General features: G+C 49.4%; 1 protein-coding gene across 2 annotated transcripts in view; it reads right to left on the bottom strand.

The window, feature by feature from the left end:
• The window catches only part of LOC140428293 (tumor necrosis factor receptor superfamily member 5-like), a 111,215-nt gene that overhangs the window by 18,825 nt on the left and 69,718 nt on the right, over positions 1–22,672 (bottom strand). For both annotated transcript variants that reach the window (XM_072514607.1, XM_072514608.1), the window contains exons 4-5: positions 16,960–17,103; positions 10,433–10,529 (exon numbers count right to left, since the gene is read on the bottom strand). In XM_072514607.1, the coding sequence (XP_072370708.1) occupies positions 10,433–10,529; positions 16,960–17,103 (241 nt within the window). The remainder of the gene's footprint in view (positions 1–10,432; positions 10,530–16,959; positions 17,104–22,672) is intronic.

Below are 22,672 nucleotides of genomic sequence, written 5' to 3'. Positions count from 1 at the left end.
CAAATCTCGTACAATGCTGCCTTCTCCATGTTGAAGGCCACCCGCCTTCTTGTCAGCTCCACCATGAGGTATTGGTATGTTCGCACACGCCAGTCCCACGATTCACAAGTTCTGCCGCCATGATCGGTTCTCCAGGTCCTCCACTTTGGCTCTCTGCCCTCTGTTGCTCTCCTCCACAACTCCTCTTCCATCGAGGTGAGATGGTCACTGTGCCGTGACAATACCTTCTTCACCCCCTTCAACTCCTCACCATGCTCCCGCACTGCCGACTCCTTTCCAAGAGCCTCCATTATCAGGGCCAGAGTATCATCCACCAACTGCTGAAGGGAAGCCATCATCTCCTTCCCCTGCCGCTCAAAGTGTTTGGTGAACTGCCGCTCAAATTTCCCCGCCATCACCTCAGCCAGCTTATCCGCCGTAATGGGCACAGCCCCACCCGGCAACTTGCTTCCGCCATGTTTCCACCAACAGAATTCTGCACCGAACTCAAGCTCGGAGGCGGACTCTCGCTCCTTTTCATCCCGTGTTTGTTTGTTGGGTTCACAACAGCTTTTCTGTTACCACAACTTTACTGGAGGTCAATTATATAAAATTTCCCCCCACATCTGGGTGAAAAGGGCAAAAAAAAACCGAAAGCTCTAGCAGGAGGCACCCAAAGTGCACCTCCACCTACATGTCGTCACCAGACGTCCGTTTGGCCGCATTATGAACGCACCTTCCTTGCCCGTCAAGTCCTGGGGTGGGACTCAAACCGGGAGCTCCTGGTTCAGAGGCAGGGGCGCTGCCCACTGCACCACAACCACCCCCCCCCCTCCCCCCTCCCCCCCCCACCCCCCCACCCCCCCCCCCCCCCCCCCACCGCAGACCTTTACAATGAAAATATTGCAAATCTCTACCATTAGCTCATTCAGAGATTCCAGGGTTTGTTGCAGATTTAAAAAGCTTTAACCAATGTAACTTATTTTAATCTAATTTTAACGAGCCACAGTTCTAAAGGATTCTGCAGTGATAAACAGGTGAAACACTATGCAGGTGTTTCAATTATCCACTATATATGCACACCGAGTACATACACACACACACAAGTTTATAGACGCACACATGCATATATTCACACACATGCATACATGCTTACATATGCTGGAGCCATGTAAAATGGCTGACTCCCGATTAGAATGGCCAAACCCCGATTTAAAATGGCGAACGGAAGAGGCTGATGGGAAAATCAGCCAACAGGACTCAAACAGACAGCTGCAGGTAAAACAGTGTATTCGCCTCTGGAGAAGTCAGACCAAACCGATACCTGCAGCCATCAACATGACAACATCCCAGCCATCTGCATATTAATCAGCAATCCCCGGGAACAATTGATACAAAATAGATGCACAAAGCCAACCCAGACCTTTCGGCGCCAGCAGGAGCTGACACAAAGAGAGGTAAACGACCACCCCTCGATCAAGGAATCGCTCCAGTATTGGAGAATATCGAACCAAGTGATTGGGACCAAGTCCAATCACTTGGAACCAGGTACAAGGTCCGCCCCGAGAGGCGGGAAGCCCCTGGGGACTATAAGAATAGGGGCCAAGTTCAAATCGACCCTTCTTCTCCTCTCCGCACCCTTTTGATTTAACTTTTACTAAGCGGTGTGTTGGATTATTAATCATTACTCGGACTTGAACCACGTGGCGGTATCAGAAAGATACCTGGCGACTCAAGAGCAAAGATGACAGAATTAGAGCAATTAAACTAAGGCTAAAACGAGCAACAATGCACAAGTACCAGAAGCATGCATATGTACAAGCATATGCATACATGCACACAATAGGTATATACATGTTTTACACATATGCACATAACACACACATACCCATACACATAGACAATAGGGCACAGATATGCACATTCAGTCTAGGGCACTCAGCATTATAAGCGAGAAGAAATGGTAGCATACTTCTTGTAAAAATAAGCAAGTGCTATTTCGGTATGAATTAATTTAAATAATAACCAGTTGTAAAAACTACTATTTATATTTCAAAATAGCATCACAGTTAGTGTTTATTTTGTATGCAGGATATACAGAGAGTTGAAGTGTATGTGCATATATATGCATGCATGTGTGTATATGTGCATGCATGCGCATGTTCTGTGTTTATACATGTTTGTGTATGTGTTTGAAGGGTGCAATGGACAAATGTGTCCATGGCTACAGCTACTTTCAATTGAAATTTAAGAGAAGTTGGTCCTTTTACAGGATCAGTGTTTGGTTCCTGTGCAGATCAGACGTTCAAACCAGCAGAGGGAGCCAGTCCTGGAGGTAAAACTGACATTGACGGGGTAATCTCCTGACAGCAATGGAGTCAGCAAATTTTTTAATGTGCTTTAACAAAGGAATAAAGAGACCGTCCAATCCTGCTCCCTCTCCTGTTCCAAACACAGCCGTTATCCCCAATATTCACCATCATTTTCCAGTCTAATTTTTCTTTTTGCAGAATCTGCTCTCAATCCACAATTAACATCCTTGGTGATGCATTCTGCAATCTAATGCCCCAGTAATAAATTGCCATCACCCACATCTTGGGAACCAGGGATCAAGTGAGATTAAACCCCTTCCTTTATCGGGTTGTCAAGTCACCAGGAATTAATGAATAATCTCCGGGACACTGAATCATAGAATCTTAAAATTTGCACTGCAGAAGGCCATTTGGCCCATCGAGTCTGCACCGGTCCTTAGAAAGAGCACCCCACATAAGCCCATGCCTCCACCCCATCCCCATAACCCAGTAATCCCACTGAAGCGTTGGGTGCTCTGAGATACAGACGAACCAACACGGTTGCGATTGGTACAACGCAGTTTTATTCTGTTAAACTATTTATACAACAAACTTGGTACTCAGCACGTGGTGACTGTGTGAGTGTCTGGCTTGATTGGCTGTCGTGTTATGTGTGCTAATTGGTCCGTTGCTCTGTCTGTCATTATGTATGTGTTTATGTGCTGTGATGTTCTCTTGAATATCATGACATCGCCCCTTTTTTACAAGATTATGTGCCTACGTAGTTATAAATAGAAATGTGTCCTGAGTGCAGCTAAATGTGTGTGTGTGTGTAATATTTACAGCATGTACATGGGGCTTAACTATATACAAGGGGCGATGTCGGGTGTGACATGCTAACGAGATTGTACCATAACAAAAAGAAAACAACGTGGAAATGTGGAACGATAAAACGAATGCCTGTAACGAGAAAAACATAGACATGTTAAAACAGTGGTTGCAAGAGTTCAACGTGTAAACAGTTTCATAAGTCCAGTCTAGTAGGTGGGCGACGAATTCGGGTTGACCGCCTTAAGGGTGGGTGGGGAACCACCGACTGCGGTGCGGGCCTGGCCACGGGCGGCGACGGAAGGGTCATGGTAGCAGGTAGCTCCACGAAGTCGCTATCAGGAACCACTGGAGGACACGGCGTCAGTGTAAGGTTTCGTAGCGAGCGTGGAAGTAGGCGAAGAGCCCGGCGATTGCGCCTACGCACGGATCCATCAGGCATGCTTACCAGGAACGAGCGGGGAGCCACGCGTTGGATAACTTCGGCAGGTGCTGACCAGCCACCTTCTGGTAGGTGGATGCGGACGCCATCTCCAGGGGCCAGGGCGGGAAGATCAGTTGCCCGTGTGTCTTACAATCGCTTCTGGCGACCGCGCTAGTTGCACCCTATGCAGTACCGGAGCATGGTCTATTGTTGGTGCCAGGATGGAAGGCACAGTGGTTCTGAGGGCACGACCCATCAGCAGCTGTGCTGGTGAGAGACCAGTGGCTAGTGGGGCCGAGCGATAGGCCAGTAGGGCGAGGTAGAAGTCCGACCCGGCAGCAGCAGCCGCTTGACAATGTGAACGCCCTTCTACGCCTTTCCATTTGACTGGGGGTGCAGAGGGCTGGACGTCATGTGGGTGAAGCCATACGAGGCAGCAAACAATGACCATTCCTGGCTGGCGCAACAGGGCCCATTGTCCGACATAACAGTCATCGGAATGCCGTGGCGAGCAAAGGTGTCTTTGCAGGCCCTGATGACAGCAGATGACGTCAAATCGTGCAGGCGTATGACTTCTGGGTAGTTTGAGAAGTAGTCAACTACGATGATATAGTCCCTGCCGAGCACGTGAAACAGGTCTACACCCACCTTCGCCCAGGGGGACGTCACCAACTCATGGGGCAGAAGCGTTTCAGGAGGTTGCGCCGCTGAAACCTTTGGCAGGTTGTACAGTTGAGCACCATGTTGGCAATATCGTCACTGATGCCCGGCCAGTATACCGCCCCTCGAGCCCTCCGTCTGCACTTCTCGACCCCCAAGTGGCCTTTGTGTAGTTGGTCGAGAACCAGCTTGCGCATGCTGTGCGGAATCACAATCCGGTCCAGCTTCAGAAGGACACCATCAATGACGGCCAGGTCGTCTCGGACATTGTAGAACTGCGGGCACTGCCCTTTGAGCCACTCTCCCGTCATGTGGCGCATCACACGCTGTAGAAGGGGGTCGGCCGCAGTCTCTCGGCGAATACGGGCCAGACTGGAGTCGTCAGATGGCAGATTTGCCAATGTGAAAGCCACCTGCGCCTCGACCTGACATACGAATCCCTCCGCATCTGGCGGCGTGCTCACTGCTCTGGATAGGGCATCCGCAACGATGAGTTCCTTCCTTGGAATGTAGACCAGTTGGAAGTCGTACCTCCTGAGTTTAAGTAGGATGCGCTGGAGGCGAGGGGTCATCTCGTTCAGGTCCTTGTTTATTATGCTGACCAGGGGGCGGTGGTCAGTTTCAACAGTGAACCGGGGAAGACCATATACATAATCATGGAACTTGTCTAAACCGGTTAGCAAGCCCAGGCACTCCTTTTCGATCTACGCGTAGCGCTGCTCTGTGGGGGCCATGGTCCGCGATGCATAGGCAACTGGGGCCAATGATGCCGTGTCATCCCGCTGCAGGAGCACTGCTCCAATGCCGGATTGGCTGGCATCAATTGAGATTTTGGTGGAACGAGACGTGTCAAAAAACGCCAATACCGGTGCAGTGGTGAGTTTGCGTTTGAGCTCCTCCCATTCCAGCTGGTGTGTGTGTTGCCACTGGAACTCTGTGGACTTTTTGACGAGGTGGCGCAGAGCCGTCATGTGGGAGGCAAGGTTGGGATGTTGACCATGCCAAGGAAGCGCAGCACTGCTTTCTTGTCAGCCGGCTGCGGCATGGCTGTGATGGCGCTCACCTTGTCTGCATCCGGACGGACCCCTGACCGGGAGATATGGTCCCCCAGGAACTTCAACTCGGTCTGGCCAAAGGAGCACTTGGCTCGGTTGAGGCGCAGGCCGTTTTCCCGTATGCTGGCAAAAATGCGTTGGAGACGATATATGTGCTCCTGTGGTGTGGTGGACCAGATGATGACGTCGTCCACATATACGCGCACCCCTTCGATGCCTTCCATCATCTGCTCCATGATCCTATGAAAGACCTCGGATGCCGAGATGATGCCAAATGGCATCCGGTTGTAGCAGAACCTGCCGAAAGGGGCGTTGAAGGTGCATAGCTTTCGGCTGGAGGGATCGAGTTGGATCTGCCAAAACCCCTTAGAAGCATCCAGTTTCGTAAATATTTTCACCTGGGCCATTTCACTGGTGATCTCCTCCCGTTTGGGTATGGGATAATGTTCCCTCATGATATTATTATTGAGGTCTTTGGGGTCAATACAGATATGGAGCTTGCCGGAGGGCTTTTGACACACACCATGGAGCTGACCCACGGCATGGGCTCCGTGACCCTGGATAGGACCCCTTGGTCCTGGAGATCCTGCAGCTGCTGCTTGAGGCGGTCTTTAAGTGGCACAGGAACCCTGCGAGGTGCGTGAATGACTGGGATGGCGTCCGGTTTGAGGCGAATTCGGTAGGTGTATGGCAGTGTTCCCATGTCCTCGAATGCCTCCTGGTTGTGGGCGAGGAGCGATTGGAGTTGTGTGTTGAACTCTGCATCCGGGAAGTCAGATGTGCCGTCTGGAGAGAGAGAGTGGACTCGTTGCACGAGGTGGAGAGCCTTGCATGCCTGTGCGCCCAGCAGGGAGTCCTTCGATGAGCCGACTATCTCGAACGAGAGTGTGGCCGTGTGTGTGTTGTGTGTCACCTGGAGATGGCAGGATCCCATAGCCGGGATAACTTTCCTGTTGTAGTCGACCATCCTGCACCGGGACGGCCGGATTGGTGGTCTGACCTTCATGGCATAGAAGACTGACCATGCTATGAGGTTGGCGGAGGCGCCAGTGTCCAGGCAGAAAGTGATCGGCGATCGGTTGACCGTCAGGGTGGCATACCATTCATCACCCGGATTGATTATGTTGACCCGGTTCCCATCAATGACCACAACCCGGAAGGCGTCTTTATCATCGGTGTCATCGGTTTGGATGTCGTAATGTGGAGGCTGAATGGTCCGCACGTTCCTGCGAGGTTGTCGGAGATGTGGGAGATCAACAGGTTGAGCCGCTCGACAGTAAGCAGCGTAGTAGCCCACCTTGCCACAGCGTAGGCATTGTCGGGTTTTTTGCGGGACATTGCCATTTTAAATGTGCAGCTCCACAGTTGCCGCACGTCGTGACGTCATGGCATTCGTTACGCCACTGCGCATGCGCAGTTCGGTCTTGCCTCGAGCGCGCCTGCGCATCATGTCCCTCAGTGTTGCCGTAGGATTTGGCGCGCACAAGCGCGGGAGGCCTCGAAAAGCACGCAAAACGGCCGCCCTCGTCCGGGTCGCGGGCCGGGAGAAACTCGATCGCCTGGACCCGTTCGGCCTCATGGGTCGCCTGGCTCTTCGATCCGGTCGCGTAGGACCCCCTCCGCGCCGATTCGGTCGCCTGAAATTGGGCATAGCGGCTAATCGCGTTCTCATGCAGGACACAGGCTTCAACTGCAGATGCTACGGTCAGGCCTTTTATTATTAGAAGCTGCTGACGTAGGCTGCCCGAGGCAACCCCAAAAACGATCTGGTCCTGGATCATGGACTCGGAGGTGGTGTCGTAACCGCAGGACTGCGCGAGGATGCGGAGATGCATCAGGAAGGACTAAAAGAGCTCATCCTTACCTTGCAGGCGCTGCTGGAAGACATACCTCTCAAAGCTCTCATTGACTTCAACGTTGAAGTGTTGGTCGAGCTTGAGGAGGACCGTGTCATACTTAGATTTGTCCTCGCCTTCCGTGAACACCAGGGAGTTGTATACATGGATGGCGTGCTGACCTGCGGTGGTGAGGAGGATGGCAATCTTCCTTTTGTCCGAGGCGCCCTGTTTTTCGTTGGCTTCCATAAAGAGCTCGAAGTGCTGCTTGAAGGGCTTCCAATTTATGCCCAGGTTCCCAGCTACTTGCAACGGCTGCGGTGTGTTGACGGTGTCCAAGGCACAGGATGGCAGATTTGTGGGTAGGTTTCGATTCACTTCTGGTACCATGAAGTGTTGGGTGCTCTGAGATACAGATGAACCAACACGGTTGAGATTGGCACAACGCAGTTTTATTCTGTTAAACTATTTATACAACAAACTTGGTACTCAGCACGTGGTGACAGTGTGAGTGTCTGGCTTTGAGGTCCTTGCACTGTGCCGTCTCCTAGTGGACTGCCCAGAAAGTGTCTTGTTTCTTGTTTTGTACTGTGTATGCTCTTGTCTGTGATTGGCTGTTGTGTTGTGTGTGCTAATTGGTCCGTTGCTCTGTCTATCATTATGTATGTGCTGTGATGTTCACTTGAATATCATGACACCCACCAAACCTTTTTTGACACTGAGGGCAATTTATTATGGCCATTTCACCTAACCTGCACATCTTTGGACTGTGGGTGGAAACCGGAGCACCCGGAGGAAACCCACACAGACACGGGGAGAACGTGCAGACTCCGCACAGACAGTGACCAAGCCTGGAATCAAATCTGTGAAGCAACTGTGCTAACCACTGTGCTACCGTGCTCTCCAGCAATGCAGGAGAAAACTCCAGGAGCAATAAAAAGCAACAGAACATTCTGATTGTAAGCTATAAAAATATCTGATTTGAGAAAAAAAGCAGTCAGCAATATAATTGCTGAAAATATAGAAGCAGACCCCTCAAGCCTAAGATTAGCACAATGGTTAGCACTGTTGCTTCACAGCGCCAGGGTGCCAGGTTTGATTCCCGGCTTGGGTCGCTGTCTGTGTGGGGTCTGCACGTTCTCCCGTGACTGTGTGAGTTTCCTTAGGTGCTCCGGTTTCCTCGCACAAGTCCCGAAAGACGTGTTTGTTAGGTGAATTAGAAATTCTAAATTCTTCCTCCGTGTACCCGAACAGGCGCCAGAGTGTGGCGACTCGGGGATTTTCACAGTACCTTCGTTGCAGTGTTAATGTAAGCCTACTTGTGACACTAATAAAGATTATTATTAATAAAGATTATTATTATGACTGATCTTTCACTTCAACTACACTTTCTCACTTGATCCTTATATTCCTTGATATGGAGAGTTCAAAACTATGGGCGGAAAAGCAGCATGGCGCAGCGTGAGCGGTGAAAGCTGGGAGACTCCGCTCCCGGGATCTACCCAGCTCGCAACACCTCATGTGATTCAACGCAATCTCGTGAGATGTTTTAAGGGGAATCCCGCCCACAATGGTTGGGATCAGTTTTTGGCAAATCTGTATATTAGAGCAAGGCAGTAAGCCTTACTCTAATAATGGCATCCCAATCTTGAGCTACAATTGGTTCCAGCGTGCAGAGCTCCCCATTGGAAAAATCGAGGCTATGTGCAAATTTTTAAATAAATTATTTTAGATTTGAGCAGAGTAGATTGGGAGAAGCCGTTTCCATTGGCGGGGGGGGTACCTGAGGCTGTGGGATTCAATCCCTTCACCTCGGGGTCCTCAGGCAAGCACTGTTTGGTACTGGTTCCCACAGATGGGGACCAGATGGAACGGCATTCGTGGGGGTCTCCAAGGGCATCGGAGGCCCCGAGTTGCATGCCCTTTGGGAAGAGTGGTGCCCTTGCACTTCTGGTGCCATCTGGGTGCCCTGGCACTGCCAGCTTGGTACCCTGGCAGTGCCACCTGGGTGCCAGCCTGGCATTACCAAGGTACCCAAGTGGTGCTGGCAGGGGCACTGCCAAAGGTGGCATATTTTCAAACATGCGATTGGGCCGGGGTTGTCCACCGGGGAAGGGGGAGGGGGGCTGGAGGATCCTCCCATGTTACGTTCGGGCTGGGGGAAGGTCGGGGATTCCTTTTGTGGGCCGTGGAGATCGGGATGCCATTTAAAAATGGCATCCCAATCTTTAGCTACAATTGGTTCCAGCGAGCAGAGCTCCCCATTGTAAAAAACGAGGCTATGTGCAGCCTCGGTTCAGGCTCCTTATTAAAGCGAGTCGCGTTGAATAGCTATGTGTTTCTTAGCACTGCGAGTGCCAGGAAACACATGGGAAACACACAGCTAAACGTGCTCACTTGGGAACTTTGTTCCCTTTTGGGAAAATCGCGTCCCAAATCTGCCCCAGCCTTAAATATACTCAATACTTGAGCAGCCACAGCTCTCTGGGTTAGATAATTCCAAAGATTCACAACACTCTAAAAACAACTCTCCGCATCTCAGTTCAGAATTCGGAGATCAAGTCCCCGAATCTCCAGCCTGGAAGAAATATCCTTCCAGTGCCGATCCTGTCAAGCACTTCAGTATTTGTGTATTCTCCAATGACAACATCTCTTATTCTTTTAAATTCCTACAGAATATAATCTACTTTGACAACTTGTTGCGTTAAAAAATTCTCTTCACCTTCACTCTTATTTGTTTGCCATTGGTCCAAAATATGCATTCTCAGCTCATCATTGTAAACAGTTTTTCCAAATTCACGAATTTAAGCCCCTCATCATTTTGAACACCCAATTAACAATCCCAGCCTCTCTAGCCTGTCCACATTAACTGAAGTCTCTTATCCCTGGCACTAGTCTAGTAGGTCTCCTCTGCACCCTCTCCAAGGACTTGGAGTCCTTCAGGTTGCGTTGAATTTGGCAAAATACTCCAGCTGAGGCCTGGGTAATGGTGAATATATGTTTAGGATAGCTTCCTGGTGTCATCCACTAGATTTTGAAGAATTGGTGCTCCAGGAGGAAGAACAATGGTAGAGAGTGGCAGCAGAGCTGGGGGAAGTAGATATGGGATGGTTGGAGGCAAGAGTTCACACGATGAAACATCCAGAAATATGTCCAATTAGAGCTGGAAACCCCAATCCCCTAGCATGGACCCTACCCCGCAGGTCAGTAAGCGTCTATGTATGCAACCATGATAACCAGGAGTGAGGGGAGGTAGAAGGTGCACCCTACACCATGTTCACTCTCTCTCTGAGCAAAGGGTCTGTTCCATCTTTCTTGTAAAGCTCTGGTCCAGCACTTAGTTTAACCTCAAGTACTTACTTCGTCCACTTCTTGCAGGGCTCAGTTAAAGATGTCACGTTTGAATAGAATCCGAATTTGCAGTCCTCGCAAACTGTTGCCTGGTTCTTTCGATCGCCTAGTCAAGTGATTAATGAAAATGATACCGTTACAAATTAACGAACAACTACTGTCACAGATAAACTGTTGGGCTGTTACCTGAAGGTTCCAAACCCAGCCTTGTAGTGGATGCTAAGCACCCATACAAAAGACATCAGAACTCTAGAAAATCCTACACATAATTCATGGAATCAAAGAATCTTACAGCATAGAAAGTGGCCCATGTGTGCGCGTGCATACACACACACACACACACACGTGCGTGCAAGCTACCACCACTCGGCCCATGACGTCTGGGTCAGCTCTGCGAAAGGGCTTTCCAATTTGTTCTTCTCCCAATTTGAAAGTTACTATTCAATCTGCCCCTACTGTCCTCTCCAGCTTAGAATAACTTGGTGCCTGAAAATAATTCTCCTCATCTCGCCTCTGGTTCCTTTCCCAATTATCTCAAATCTGTGTGCTCAGGTTAAAGAACCCCCCCGGCCAATGGAACCGCTTCCCCAATCTACTCTGCTCAAATCTAAAATAATTTATTCAAATAATACCTTTATCTGAGGTTTGGTACGGATCCAAAAATATTCACCAAACTTTCTCCTTTTATATCAGAGGATTTCACTTTGCAAGCTAGGGATTCCTGGCAGTAACAACACTTTAATACATTGGGCTACAGTAGGTGAATGTACCAACGGCTGGGTATTGATCCAACAGGCACCAACATTGACTGGTAGACATGCTAAGTGACAGTTGGTACTAGTGTCTTGGGTTAGGAGGGCAAGGTCACGAAGCAGTGGGTTGAGGGGTGGTGGTAGCATGCACGCACGTGTGTGTGTGCGCGCACACATGGGCATCAGGAAAGGACAAAATCGGGTCTAATTGTGATGCTCCCCATGATTGAACAGCTTGCCATCATCATTTTCTTTTTTCACAGGATGTGGGCATCGCTGTCAAGTCCAGCATTTATTGCCCATCCCTAATTGCCCTCGAGAAGGTGAAGTTGAGCCACCTTATTGACCCATTGGAGTACATGTGGTTTGACGCACCCACAGTGCTGCTCAGGAAGGAATCCCAGGACTTTGGCCCAGCAACAGTGAAGGAATGGCGATGTGTTTCCAAGTCGGGATGGTGAACGACTTGGAGAACTTGGAGGTGATGGTGTTCCTAGGTATTTGCTGCCCTAGAAGACACAGGATTGGAAGGTGTTGTTTAAAGGTGCTGTCTAAGCTCAGACCTCTGACATCCTTGGGAAATAAGAGAATAAAGGAAAGGGTTATCCACTTAATGAGAAAGAAACCAAAATGGATGATGTACCCTCGTACTCTCAATCACAATGACATGAAGAACAATCTTGTTTGAGATCCAATTCCACACTGGATTAGACACAGATACCCTGCTCAACCCTAGGGTTTGGAGGTGAAGATCTCCTTTCTATGATGGTGAGGTTGCTGAGTTATGTAATATGTTATTCCTGCTCACCAATGAAATCTGGTTTCTGCTGATGAATGTTAAATACCCAGTACTTTAAATTAATAAGGTGAACATGAATTGGGTATTGATTAGTTAAGTATACTCAGAAGAGTGTATGAAGAGTCAGCCAGCACTGGGCAGCTGATGTTAAAGTGGAGAAGTGAGATCTGTGGTGAATAATAAACAGACTCTATCAAAAGATCCGAGTCTCTTCCCCACAACAAAGCTTGAGATTTTCTCTAACATTTGATAGTCAAAATGGTTGCCTGAAAATGAAGACTGGAGACTAAGGTTTACTTCCATACAGAAGGCTAGTATTGGAGTTAATTATTTGAGAGAAGATGGTAATTGGAGACTTTGAAGAAAGGTGACTGAAACCAGGTATAGGATGGCAGGGTTTGATTTTCCACCACTGTTTTGTGAAATGAGACATTATGTTCAATGGAAAATACATCACTGCCAAAAAAGAAAGCATAGGATGTCTCTAGCACTTGCACTTCCTGCAAGGAGCAAGATCAGCTGCACGGTGTTCTCAGAACTACACTCAGGAACTGGACGATGAAGGAGGTTTGGACGTTCTCTTAAAATTAATGGGATAAAGTTTTTATATGAAATATGACTGGACAGAAGATGGAAACTGTGATGCACCATGTACTTTGCACGTGAATATGCCAGACATGTATGAACAACAGATTGTGACTGATCATGGGCTAACTGAGAGAAGACCAAGTGCTAGTAAAGATCAGGAAAGAGCCATTTGTCACAAAGATCAACTAACAAAAGTTGAAACTAGGGTGACATACAAGTCAAAAGGGCTGATAAGTGGAGGGAAGCCACCAAAGTAGGAAGGACAGGGAGGGCCACAGGGAAAAACAAAAAACTGGTTGAATGTACATGACAAGGTGCAAGATATCAGATCTATGGATTGACAGAAGGAAACAAAAATGTGGAAAACCAGGAAATGTAATGTAAGTTTATACAGTGGAACTAATGGTGATCACAGCCCAAGGAAAAGGTTAAGAACTTGTGAAAGGAAGTCGAGGGGTAGGTTGAGTAGTAGTGGTCAGTAGATAGGGACAGGAGAACTAGTAGGGGACAGTTTAACAAGAGCAAGGATCAAAGAACAGGTGAGGAGCCACATATGATAGAGAAGCTAGAGTTTCTACTAACCAGTTAGGTGGTACATTGGTAAAGGAGGCAAAACAAAAAGAACTTTTGACAGTTAAAGGGAGTTTGGCATTTGCATGGAGGTGACAGATAAAGAACAGCCAGCGTTGTCCCATCGATGGATATGTACGGGGAACGCATTCCTCAATGGTATGTACAAAACTAAGGACAGACTTGTAGATCGGGGATTTGAGGACAGCTGGGTGACCAGGAAGTTGAAGTAGACTCCCCAACAGCAGGAAAAGCATGTTGAGGATGATCTTCGCACTTTTTGCGACATACCCATGGGAATGTAAATCGGTTTCAAAGGAAGCTTCCAAAAGAAATTGGAGATATAGAGCGGAGATTATGGAAGCTGAACCAGTCTGTTTATGGACTAAACAATGTAACCAGTGTTTGGTATATTTCAGTTGGGTCCATCCAATTAAAAGTTGGTTGTCTTTGGCTAAAGGCAGATCCAACTATACCTAATTGCTCCAATGAAGGAAAGCTAACAGGCATTTTCTTAATGCACTTGCATAATTTCCTGTGGAGGGAATCTGACAGCATTTGGAAAAATTTGTGATAAAATTCTAAAGGAATTCAAAATTGGAAGTCTGGTTTCTGGAGTCTCTAGGTACATAGGGTTGGATGTTAGGCAGACTAAGTTGAGAATAGCCCAAATTTAACCATCTTGCCCAGAGAATGTTAATAGCATCCCGATTAATTGGACCAGATCTTCACAAAATGAAGAGTCTACAACCAAGGAAGAAGCAGGTCAAGTTTAACCAGGCAATTAAACTCTTTATGCACAGGTTAGCACTGTTGCTTCACAGCGCTATGGACCAGTGTTCGATTCCCGACTTGGGTCACTGTCTGTATGGAGTCTGCACGTTCTCCCTGTGTCTGTGTGGGTTTCCTCCGAGTGCTCCAGTTTCCTCCAAGTCCCGAAAGACTTGCTGTAGGTAATTTGGACATTCTGAATTCTCCTTCCTTGTACCGGAATGTGGCGACTAGGGGCTTTTCACAGTTACTTCATTGCAGTGTTAATGTAAGCCGACTTGTGACAAGGAAGATTATTATTAAGCTGGATGTGTGCTATGATGTATTAGAATGCAGCACCATGCTGAAATACGGTATTGTGGATGTACTAAAACCAAATGAGACATGGGAGGAATTAAGTTTAGAAGAATCTATGCTCCAATTTCCAGACCTGAGTGGTCCAGAAAGGATGAAATTAGTCATTTTTAGTGCCATCCTGATGCTAATTTTCCCAATAGTTATTCAGGTACAGCAAGATTGATATTTTTTTCATGTCGGAAGAAACATTAGCATGGGAATCAAAGAAAGCAAAATGCACCTTAGCTGCAGAGACACTTGCGCTGGTAGAAGCGGTAGATATGACTATGCATTTAAAGGAACTCTTATCAGGGTCAACCGGGAAAAAATGTGCCTGTGGAGTGATGTATAGATAACCATTCACTCCGGAACAATGCCCATTTGACAGTGTCACGGGAGAGAGGCTGAGGATTTTGGGCAGCACGGCAGCACAGTGATTAGCACAGTTGCTTCACAGTTCCAGAGCCCCAGGTTCGATTCTAGGCTTGGGTCACTGTCTGTGCAGAGTTTGCACGTTCTCCTCGTGTCTGGTTTTGTAGCCACCTAAAATGGCTGATTCCCGAGTAAAATGGTCAAACCCCGATCTAAAATGGCGAACAAAAGAGGCTGATGGGAAAATCAGCCAACAGGACTCAAACGGACAGCTGCAGGCAAAACAGTGTATTCGGCACTGGGGAAGTCGGCCCAGACCGATACCTGCAACCATTAACAGCACATCAACCCAGCCATCTGCATAGTAAGCAGCCATCCCCGGGAACAATTGCTACACATTAGCAACATAAAGCCGATCCAGACTTCTCGGCACCAGCAGTGGCTGAGACAAAGAAAGGTGGACGACCACCCCCTGATCAAGAAATCGCCCCATTATTGGAGCATATTGAACCCAGTGATTGGGACCAAGTCCAATCACATGGAACCAGGGTCAAGGTCCGCCCCGAGAGGCGGGAAGCCCCTGGGAACTATAAAAATAGGGGCCAAGTTCAGATCGACCCTTCTTCTCCTACTCGCAACCTTCGAGACCCTTCGACGAAGAAACAAGTAAGTGTTACTCCAGCGATCGCTACCAGATAGGTGTTCCGGACTATCGACCCGTACCAGCCTTTTTGAATCCCGCAGGCCAGACCCAATTCGATAGACCATTCGTTTCCCTGACCTGGTGGGCCATCACCAAAGTTAAGTATTGGCCTTTAGTGGTAGGTAATAGTCTAGAAGTAGGATTATTGTATAAGTATTTATTGCTGTATATAATAAATGATCGTTGATTTAACTTTTACTAAGCAGTGTGCTGCATTATTAATCATTACTTGAGCTTGAACCACGTGGCGGTATCAGAAAGATACCTGGCGACTCGTGAGCAAAGGTGACAGAATAAGAATAAAGTAAACTGAGGCTAATAAGAGCAACAGTTTCCTCCGGGTGCTCCGGTTTCATCCCACAGTCCAAAGATGTGCAGGTAAGGTGGATTGGCCATGATAAATTGCTCTTAGTGTCCAAAAAGGTCACTGAGTTACGGGGACAGGTTGGGGCGTGGGCTTAAGTCCAAGGGACTCGATAGGCTGAATGGCTTCCTTCTCTCCTGTAAATTCTATGATTGACCACTCTGGTATCAGATGTTGGAAAGAAAGTGGTTAGCTCTGCAGCGTACGGCGCCGAGAACTCGGGTTCGAATCCCGGCCCTGGGTCACTGTCCGTGTGGAGTTTGCACATTCTCCCCGTGTCTGCGTGAGTTTCACCCCACAACCCAAAGATGTACAGGGTAGGTGGATTGGCCACGCTAAATTGCCCCTTAATTGGAAAAAAATAATAATTGGACACTCTAAATTTTTTTTTCAAATGTTGGAAAGAAAGGAGATTTCAGAAGTAAAACATATCGCCACAAGTCACCAGTTGTAGATTGTTTCACAAAAATAACATTGTCCACAAAAATTGTTGGATATCTCCTGAAGGGACGCTTTTTATTACAATGGAAATGTTTATGCTGTCATCTTAATTTTTTTGGGTTCCCAAGGCGGGATAGGAATGTGGGGGATGTGAAAGATTAATTGCATAACAACATTGCATGTATTATTAGTAATTAATTTTTGTTTTCTTTAAATTAAAAATGATCTGCAAAGAGGAGACTGTTAGTATTAATGGGTTCTGTTGATGGATGTTAAGTTTCCAGTATTTGAAAGCAATAAGGTGAACAGAGTTTGGGTAGTTAATTATATATACTCTTCGCGCACTAGTGTTCGAGAAGAGAAGTGAACTCTGAGCAGCCTCTATCAAAGCATCTTAGACTCGGTGTCCTCTTCACAACTAGACTTGGGATTTTCTGACTGTTTTAATCCACAGTTTCCCTGGGCCACACTGGCTGAAAGAGCAGACAGGCAACCTTATCCCCTGCCTCTCAGTGTCACTCAGCTACCAGCTGAGAGCCCATGGTGTAGGCCTGGCTTCTGTGCCATATCATGTGAAGTCAGGTTGCAGGAACATCTCAATCTCAGGCATTTTATGGTCAACATCATACAATTTATTGTATGGAACTAGTTGAATAAAGCACTGGTCTATCAAACCTGCTCCCTCATGGACCATAACTATCCCATCAGTGACTACCTTAATCGTTAACACTCCCAGTTAAATTTCAGAATAATGGCTTTCTAATCCCAGATGTCTTACAGTAAAACTGTATTTCATTCCATTTCAGTCAATGCTGTAACCCTGACCTACTGGCATCTCACCTGGAATTATGACTCCTTGGCCAGGGGTACAACTTTTATCAGGGTCACAGACCTCACAGTCTTTATTAGGACAGTGCATTCCGTGTCCACAGAGGCACTCGACATCCTTTAACTGGTTACCAGCTTCTATTACTTCAAAGCCTCCTATTTAAAACAAAAACACAGAACAAATGTAAGCATTAGATCTCAGGCACAGGTCAGAATACAAGGATATAGATGTGAGAAGAGGGGTGTCCAACTTACTCCATATCTCACAGTCCTATCTCAACCTCCTCTCCCCTTGCTGCCACTGGGTCAGGAATCAATTGGTTACCCTTTTGTTACACTTAAACAGTATCGGTATTTGCTGCACTAGGTGGAATGAGGAGAAGGAGTTCGCTTGGCATAGGTCACCCTCATCTGGTAGCTGAAAATTCCCACTTTGCCAAAGCTCTCCTCCTCATAATTAACTCTTTTCACATGTGTTTGCCTCCCTGACCTCTTAAATTACAACTGGCTGCAGCATCAGCACCAAAGCCAAATGTGCATTATGCGGCAAACCGTAGTCCAGACCCACAATACATCACTCTGTACAGCTGCATGTTGGGACGTTCTGCAAAGTGGCCAAAGACTTTGTTCAACTGTGATTCCTGACAAAGTAAAACTAGTCAGAGCCCATTTTGATGGTTGACAGAGCTCATCTTTAAGTTTACTGCAGTTGCAAATTTCTTTAGCTCATCCTCGTGTATTGATCTGTAAAACACCACACATCAGGAGGGAATATTTGCCACTGAAGCAGAAGTTGTGGGTTTTAACTCGTCTCCATTGTCTAATGTGGCACGGGGCTGTGCATATCCAGGGAGCTTTCATTTCCAGTTTGTGCTGTTGGCTCATCTTTGCCAGGGTGATGGTAGAACAAAGGAAGAAATAAACGTTTGCATTTAGACTGAAGTTCACAAGACTATGGAGATGGGCCAGGGTAGAAGTAGGGACAGGCAATGCTATTTTTCTTTTTTCAGGGGATATGAGCTTCGCTGGCTAGTTCAGCATTTATTGCCCATCCCTAGTTGCCCTTGAGAAGGTGGTGGTGAGCTGCCTTCTTGAACCACTGCAATGCATGTGGTCCAGATACCAGCTGCACCCAGAGTGCTGTCAGGGTGTTTCAGGATTTTGACACAGCAGCAGTGAAGGAACGGCGATATATTTCCAAGTCAGGATGCTATATGTGTGTGTTCCTGTGTGTGTGTGTGTGGTTTGGAGAGGAACTTCCTGGTGGTGAAATACTCAGCAGGACCAGCAGCATTTGTGCAGGGAAACGTAGTTAACATTTCCGGTCATGATAATCCTTCACAAGAACTTAAGGGGAATAGAAATGTAACAGGTTTTAAGCAGTGAAACAAACGCGGAGAGGGGTGGGGTGCAGAAGAACAAGAGAGACAGTCCACGATAAGTTAGAGGGAGGGAGAGATTGAGTAACATAATGTTTCATGTTCATGTGCAGAAACAAAAAGATGTGACTAGATGAGGCATGAATGGCTGGATCGCAGCCTCCAATTGCAAAGTGAAGAAGAAATGAACCCAACTAGCAAAAATAAAATGAAGGCAGGAGTTATCCTGCACCTTATCACAGAGTTTCTCTTCCAGATCAATGGTTGTACCTGGGGAATGATTCGCCGTTTATGATCAGTCCGAATGCCACCCCTTGAAGAAAAATAAACTCATGTTTGCAAACGGAAACCGTTTTACAAATTCAGTCCACCTTCATCATCCCATTTCAAAAATAACCACTTCCTGTCAGCCCCATTTTATAGGGGCAATCATAGCACAAAATAGTGGGGAATTCCACCTGCACTCATCAGATCATTGTAATGTTGAAATGAAACTCTCAATTAGGGCTGCACCTTAATCAACCTAAAGGCTGGGTGGATTGGCATCCACAAGTAGAAATTTGGTCATTATCATAGAATCATTTGGATCCCTACAGTGCAGAAGGAGGCCGTTCGGCCCATCGAGTCTGCACCAATCCTCCGAAAGAACACCCTACCTAGGCCCAATACCCCGCCCTTTCCCCTTAGCTCCAGCTAACCTTTGGATACTTAGGGGCAATTTAGCATAGCCAATCTACCTGCACATCTTTGCTTCTTGGTGGGACACTGCTGTGTGAAAATTGATTTGCTTCAGTTCTTACAACAATGAGCACATTTCAAAAGTACACCGTTGGCTTTAGCTTTGGGATAACATGAGGGCAGGAAAGGGGTTATAAAATCCCAAGACTCTCTTCTTTTATCCTCTCCCCCATTCATTAGTATTCTTCCCCCCCCCCCCCTCCTCATGCTGTCAATCCCCTTCCTTCCTCTGTCTCTGTCACTCCTAGCACTTTCTGATCTGCTGCTGTTCCTGTCAATTAAACTCTGCTTGCTTGTAATCTTCCAAAGTGTCCTCGATTCTGGAAACATCCCAGCAGTTTGGAAAACCACAAATGTAGTAACTCTGTTTGAGGAAAGGAGGGAGACAGAAAACAGGAAACCTATAGACCAGTTCATCTAACACCTATCATTGAGAAAATGCTGGAATCTATTATGGAGGTAGATACTGGACTTTTAGAAAAGACTTGGTTCAATGAAATGAATATAATAGTGTTTGACAAATTTATTCGAGCTCTTTAAAAATGTATAAAAGGAAACCAGTAGCTGCAGTGCACTTGGATTGCCAAAGGCATTTGATAAGGTACCACATCAAAGGTTACTACACAGGATGAGAGCATGTGGTATTGGGGGTGATATATTAGCAGGGGACTGGTTAATTAACAAGAAACAGTTGGATAAAATGGGTCACTTTCAGGTTGGCAAACTGTAACTAGTGGAGCGTCACAGGGATCAGTGCTGCGACCGTAACTATTTATGATCTACATTAATGAATTGGGTGAAGGAATTGACTATATTATAACAAAATGTGCTGACCGTTTGAAGATGGGCAGGGAAGTAAGTTGTGAGGAGGAACATACTTGTACTGGAGGCAGTTCAGAGAAGATTCGCTTGGCTGATTCCTGGGTTGAAGGGTTTGTCTTATGAGGGAAGATTGGGCCTGTAATAGAGTTTAGAAGAATGACAGGTGACAGAGGGCCATTAGTCTTTGGAATCTCTGACCCAGAGAGCAGTGGTGGCCGGGAGACTGAATATATTCAAGACTGAGTTGGACAAATGTTTGATCAACAAAGGAGTCAAGGGTGATGGGGGGCTGGGGGCTGGCAGGAAAGCAAAGTTAAGGCCACCATCAGATCAGCCACGATCTTATCGACTGGTGGAGCAGGCTCGAGGACCAAATAGCCTCGTCCTGCTCCTATTTCTTGAGGTTACATGTTCTAATGTTCAATGTGCAGAGTAAAGAAGATAGAAATGATGGTGAGAAGGTGCAGAGCCCTCCATGATGATGAGGGAAAGATAGTGAGGGGGTGGAGTGCCCTCCGTGATGGTAAGGGGCTGATGGCGAGTGGAGCCCGACAAGGTGGTGAGGGGGTGTGGAGCTCTGCGAGGTGGTGAGGGGGTGTGGAGCTCTGCGAGGTGGTGAGGGGGTGTGGAGCCCTGCGAGGTGGTGAGGAGGTGATAGTGAGGGAGTGCGGAGTCCTTCGTGCATGGCCCCGCGTGACGGTAAAGGGGTGATGGTGAGGGAGTGCTTAGCCCCGTGTGACTGTCAGGGGGTGCGTAGCCCCGCTTGACGGTTAAGGGGTGCAGAGCCGCACGTGAAGGTGAGGGGATGATGGTGAAGGGGTGTGGAGCCCCGTGTGATGATGAGGGAATGCGGGGCCCCGTGTGACGGTGAAAGGGCGACAGTGAAGGGATGCAGAGCCCCGCGTGATGGTGAAGGGGTGCAGAGCGCCACGTGACGGTGAGGGAGTGCAGAGCCCCGCGTGATGGTGAAGGGGTGCAGAGCGCCACGTGACGGTGAGGGAGTGCAGAGCCCCGCGTGATGGTGAGGGAGTGCGTGGCCCCACGTGACGGTGAGGGGGTGACGGTGAGAGGGTGCAGAGCCCCGCATGATGGTGAGGGAGTGCGGGGCCCCGCGTGATGGTGAGGGTGTGATGGTGAGGGTGTGATGGTGAAGGGTTGCAGAGCCCCGCGTGACGGTGAGGGGGTGCAGACATCCGCGTGACGGTGAGGGGGTGAGGGGATGACGGTGAGGGGGTGCAGAGCCCTGCGTGACGGTGAGGGGGTGCAGAACTCCGCATGACGGTGAGGGGGTGAGGGGGTGACTGTGAGGGGGTGCAGAGCCCCGCATGACGGTGAGGGGGTGCAGAGCCCCGCGTGATGGTGAGGGAGTGACGGTGAGGTGGTGACGGTGAGGGGGTGCGGGGCCCCGCGTGACGGTGAGGGGATGATGGTGAGGGAGTGCGGGGCCCCGCGTGACGGTGAGGGGGTGACAGTGAGGGGGTGCAGAGCCCCGCGTGACAGTGAGGGGGTGCAGAGCCTCGCATGATGGTGAGGGGGGTGACGGTGAGGGGGTGACAGTGAGGGAGTGCAGAGCCCCGCGTGACGGTGAGGGGGTGCAGAGCCTCGCATGATGGTGAGGGGGTGACGGTGAGGGGGTGACAGTGAGGGGGTGCAGAGCCCCGCGTGACGGTGAGGGGGTGCAGAGCCTCACGTGATGGTGAGGGGGTGCAGAGCCTCGCATGATGGTGAGGGAGTGCGGGGCCCCGCGTGATGGTGAGGGAGTGCGGAGCCCCGCGTGACGGTGAGGGGGTGACGGTGAGGGGGTGACAGTGAGGGGGTGCAGAGCCCCGCGTGACGGTGAGGGGGTGCAGAGCCTCGCATGATGGTGAGGGGGTGACGGTGAGGGGGTGACAGTGAGGGGGTGCAGAGCCCCGCGTGACGGTGAGGGGGTGCAGAGCCTCGCATGATGGTGAGGGGGTGCAGAGCCTCGCATGATGGTGAGGGAGTGCGGGGCCCTGCGTGACGGTGAGGGAGTGCAGAGCCTCACGTGATGGTGAGGGGGTGACGGTGAGGGAGTGCGGGGCCTCGCGTGATGGTGAGGGAGTGCGGGGCCCCGCGTGACGGTGAGGGGGTGACGGTGAGGGGGTGACGGTGAGGGGGTGACGGTGAGGGGGTGACGGTGAGGGGGTGACGGTGAGGGAATGCGGGGCCCCGCGTGATGGTGATGGGGTGATGGTGAGAGAGTGCAAAGCCCCGCGTGATGGTGAGGGGGTGACGGTGAGGGAATGCGGGGCCCCGCGTGATGGTGAGGGGGTGACGGTGAGGGAGTGCGGGGCCCCGCGTGATGGTGAGGGGGTGACGGTGAGGGAGTGCGGGGCCCCGCGTGACGGTGAGGGGGTGACTGTGAGGGAGTGCGGGGCCCCGCGTGATGGTGAGGGGGTGACGGTGAGGGAGTGCGGGGCCCCGCGTGACGGTGAGGGGGTGACGGTGAGGGAGTGCGGGGCCCCGCGTGATGGTGAGGGAGTGACGGTGAGGGAGTGCGGGGCCCCGCGTGATGGTGAAGGGGTGACGGTGAGGGAGTGCGGGGCCCCGCGTGACGGTGAGGGGGTGACGGTGAGGGGGTGACGGTGAGGGGGTGACGGTGAGGGAATGCGGAGCCCCGCGTGATGGTGATGGGGTGATGGTGAGAGAGTGCAGAGCCCCGCGTGATGGTGAGGGAGTGACGGTGAGGGAGTGCGGGGCCCCGCGTGATGGTGAAGGGGTGACGGTGAGGGAGTGCGGGGCCCCGCGTGACGGTGAGGGGGTGA

Source organism: Scyliorhinus torazame, chromosome 8 (assembly GCF_047496885.1).
Source record: "Scyliorhinus torazame isolate Kashiwa2021f chromosome 8, sScyTor2.1, whole genome shotgun sequence".
NCBI lineage: Eukaryota > Metazoa > Chordata > Chondrichthyes > Carcharhiniformes > Scyliorhinidae > Scyliorhinus > Scyliorhinus torazame.
This window is presented reverse-complemented; position numbering and strand designations above follow the sequence as displayed.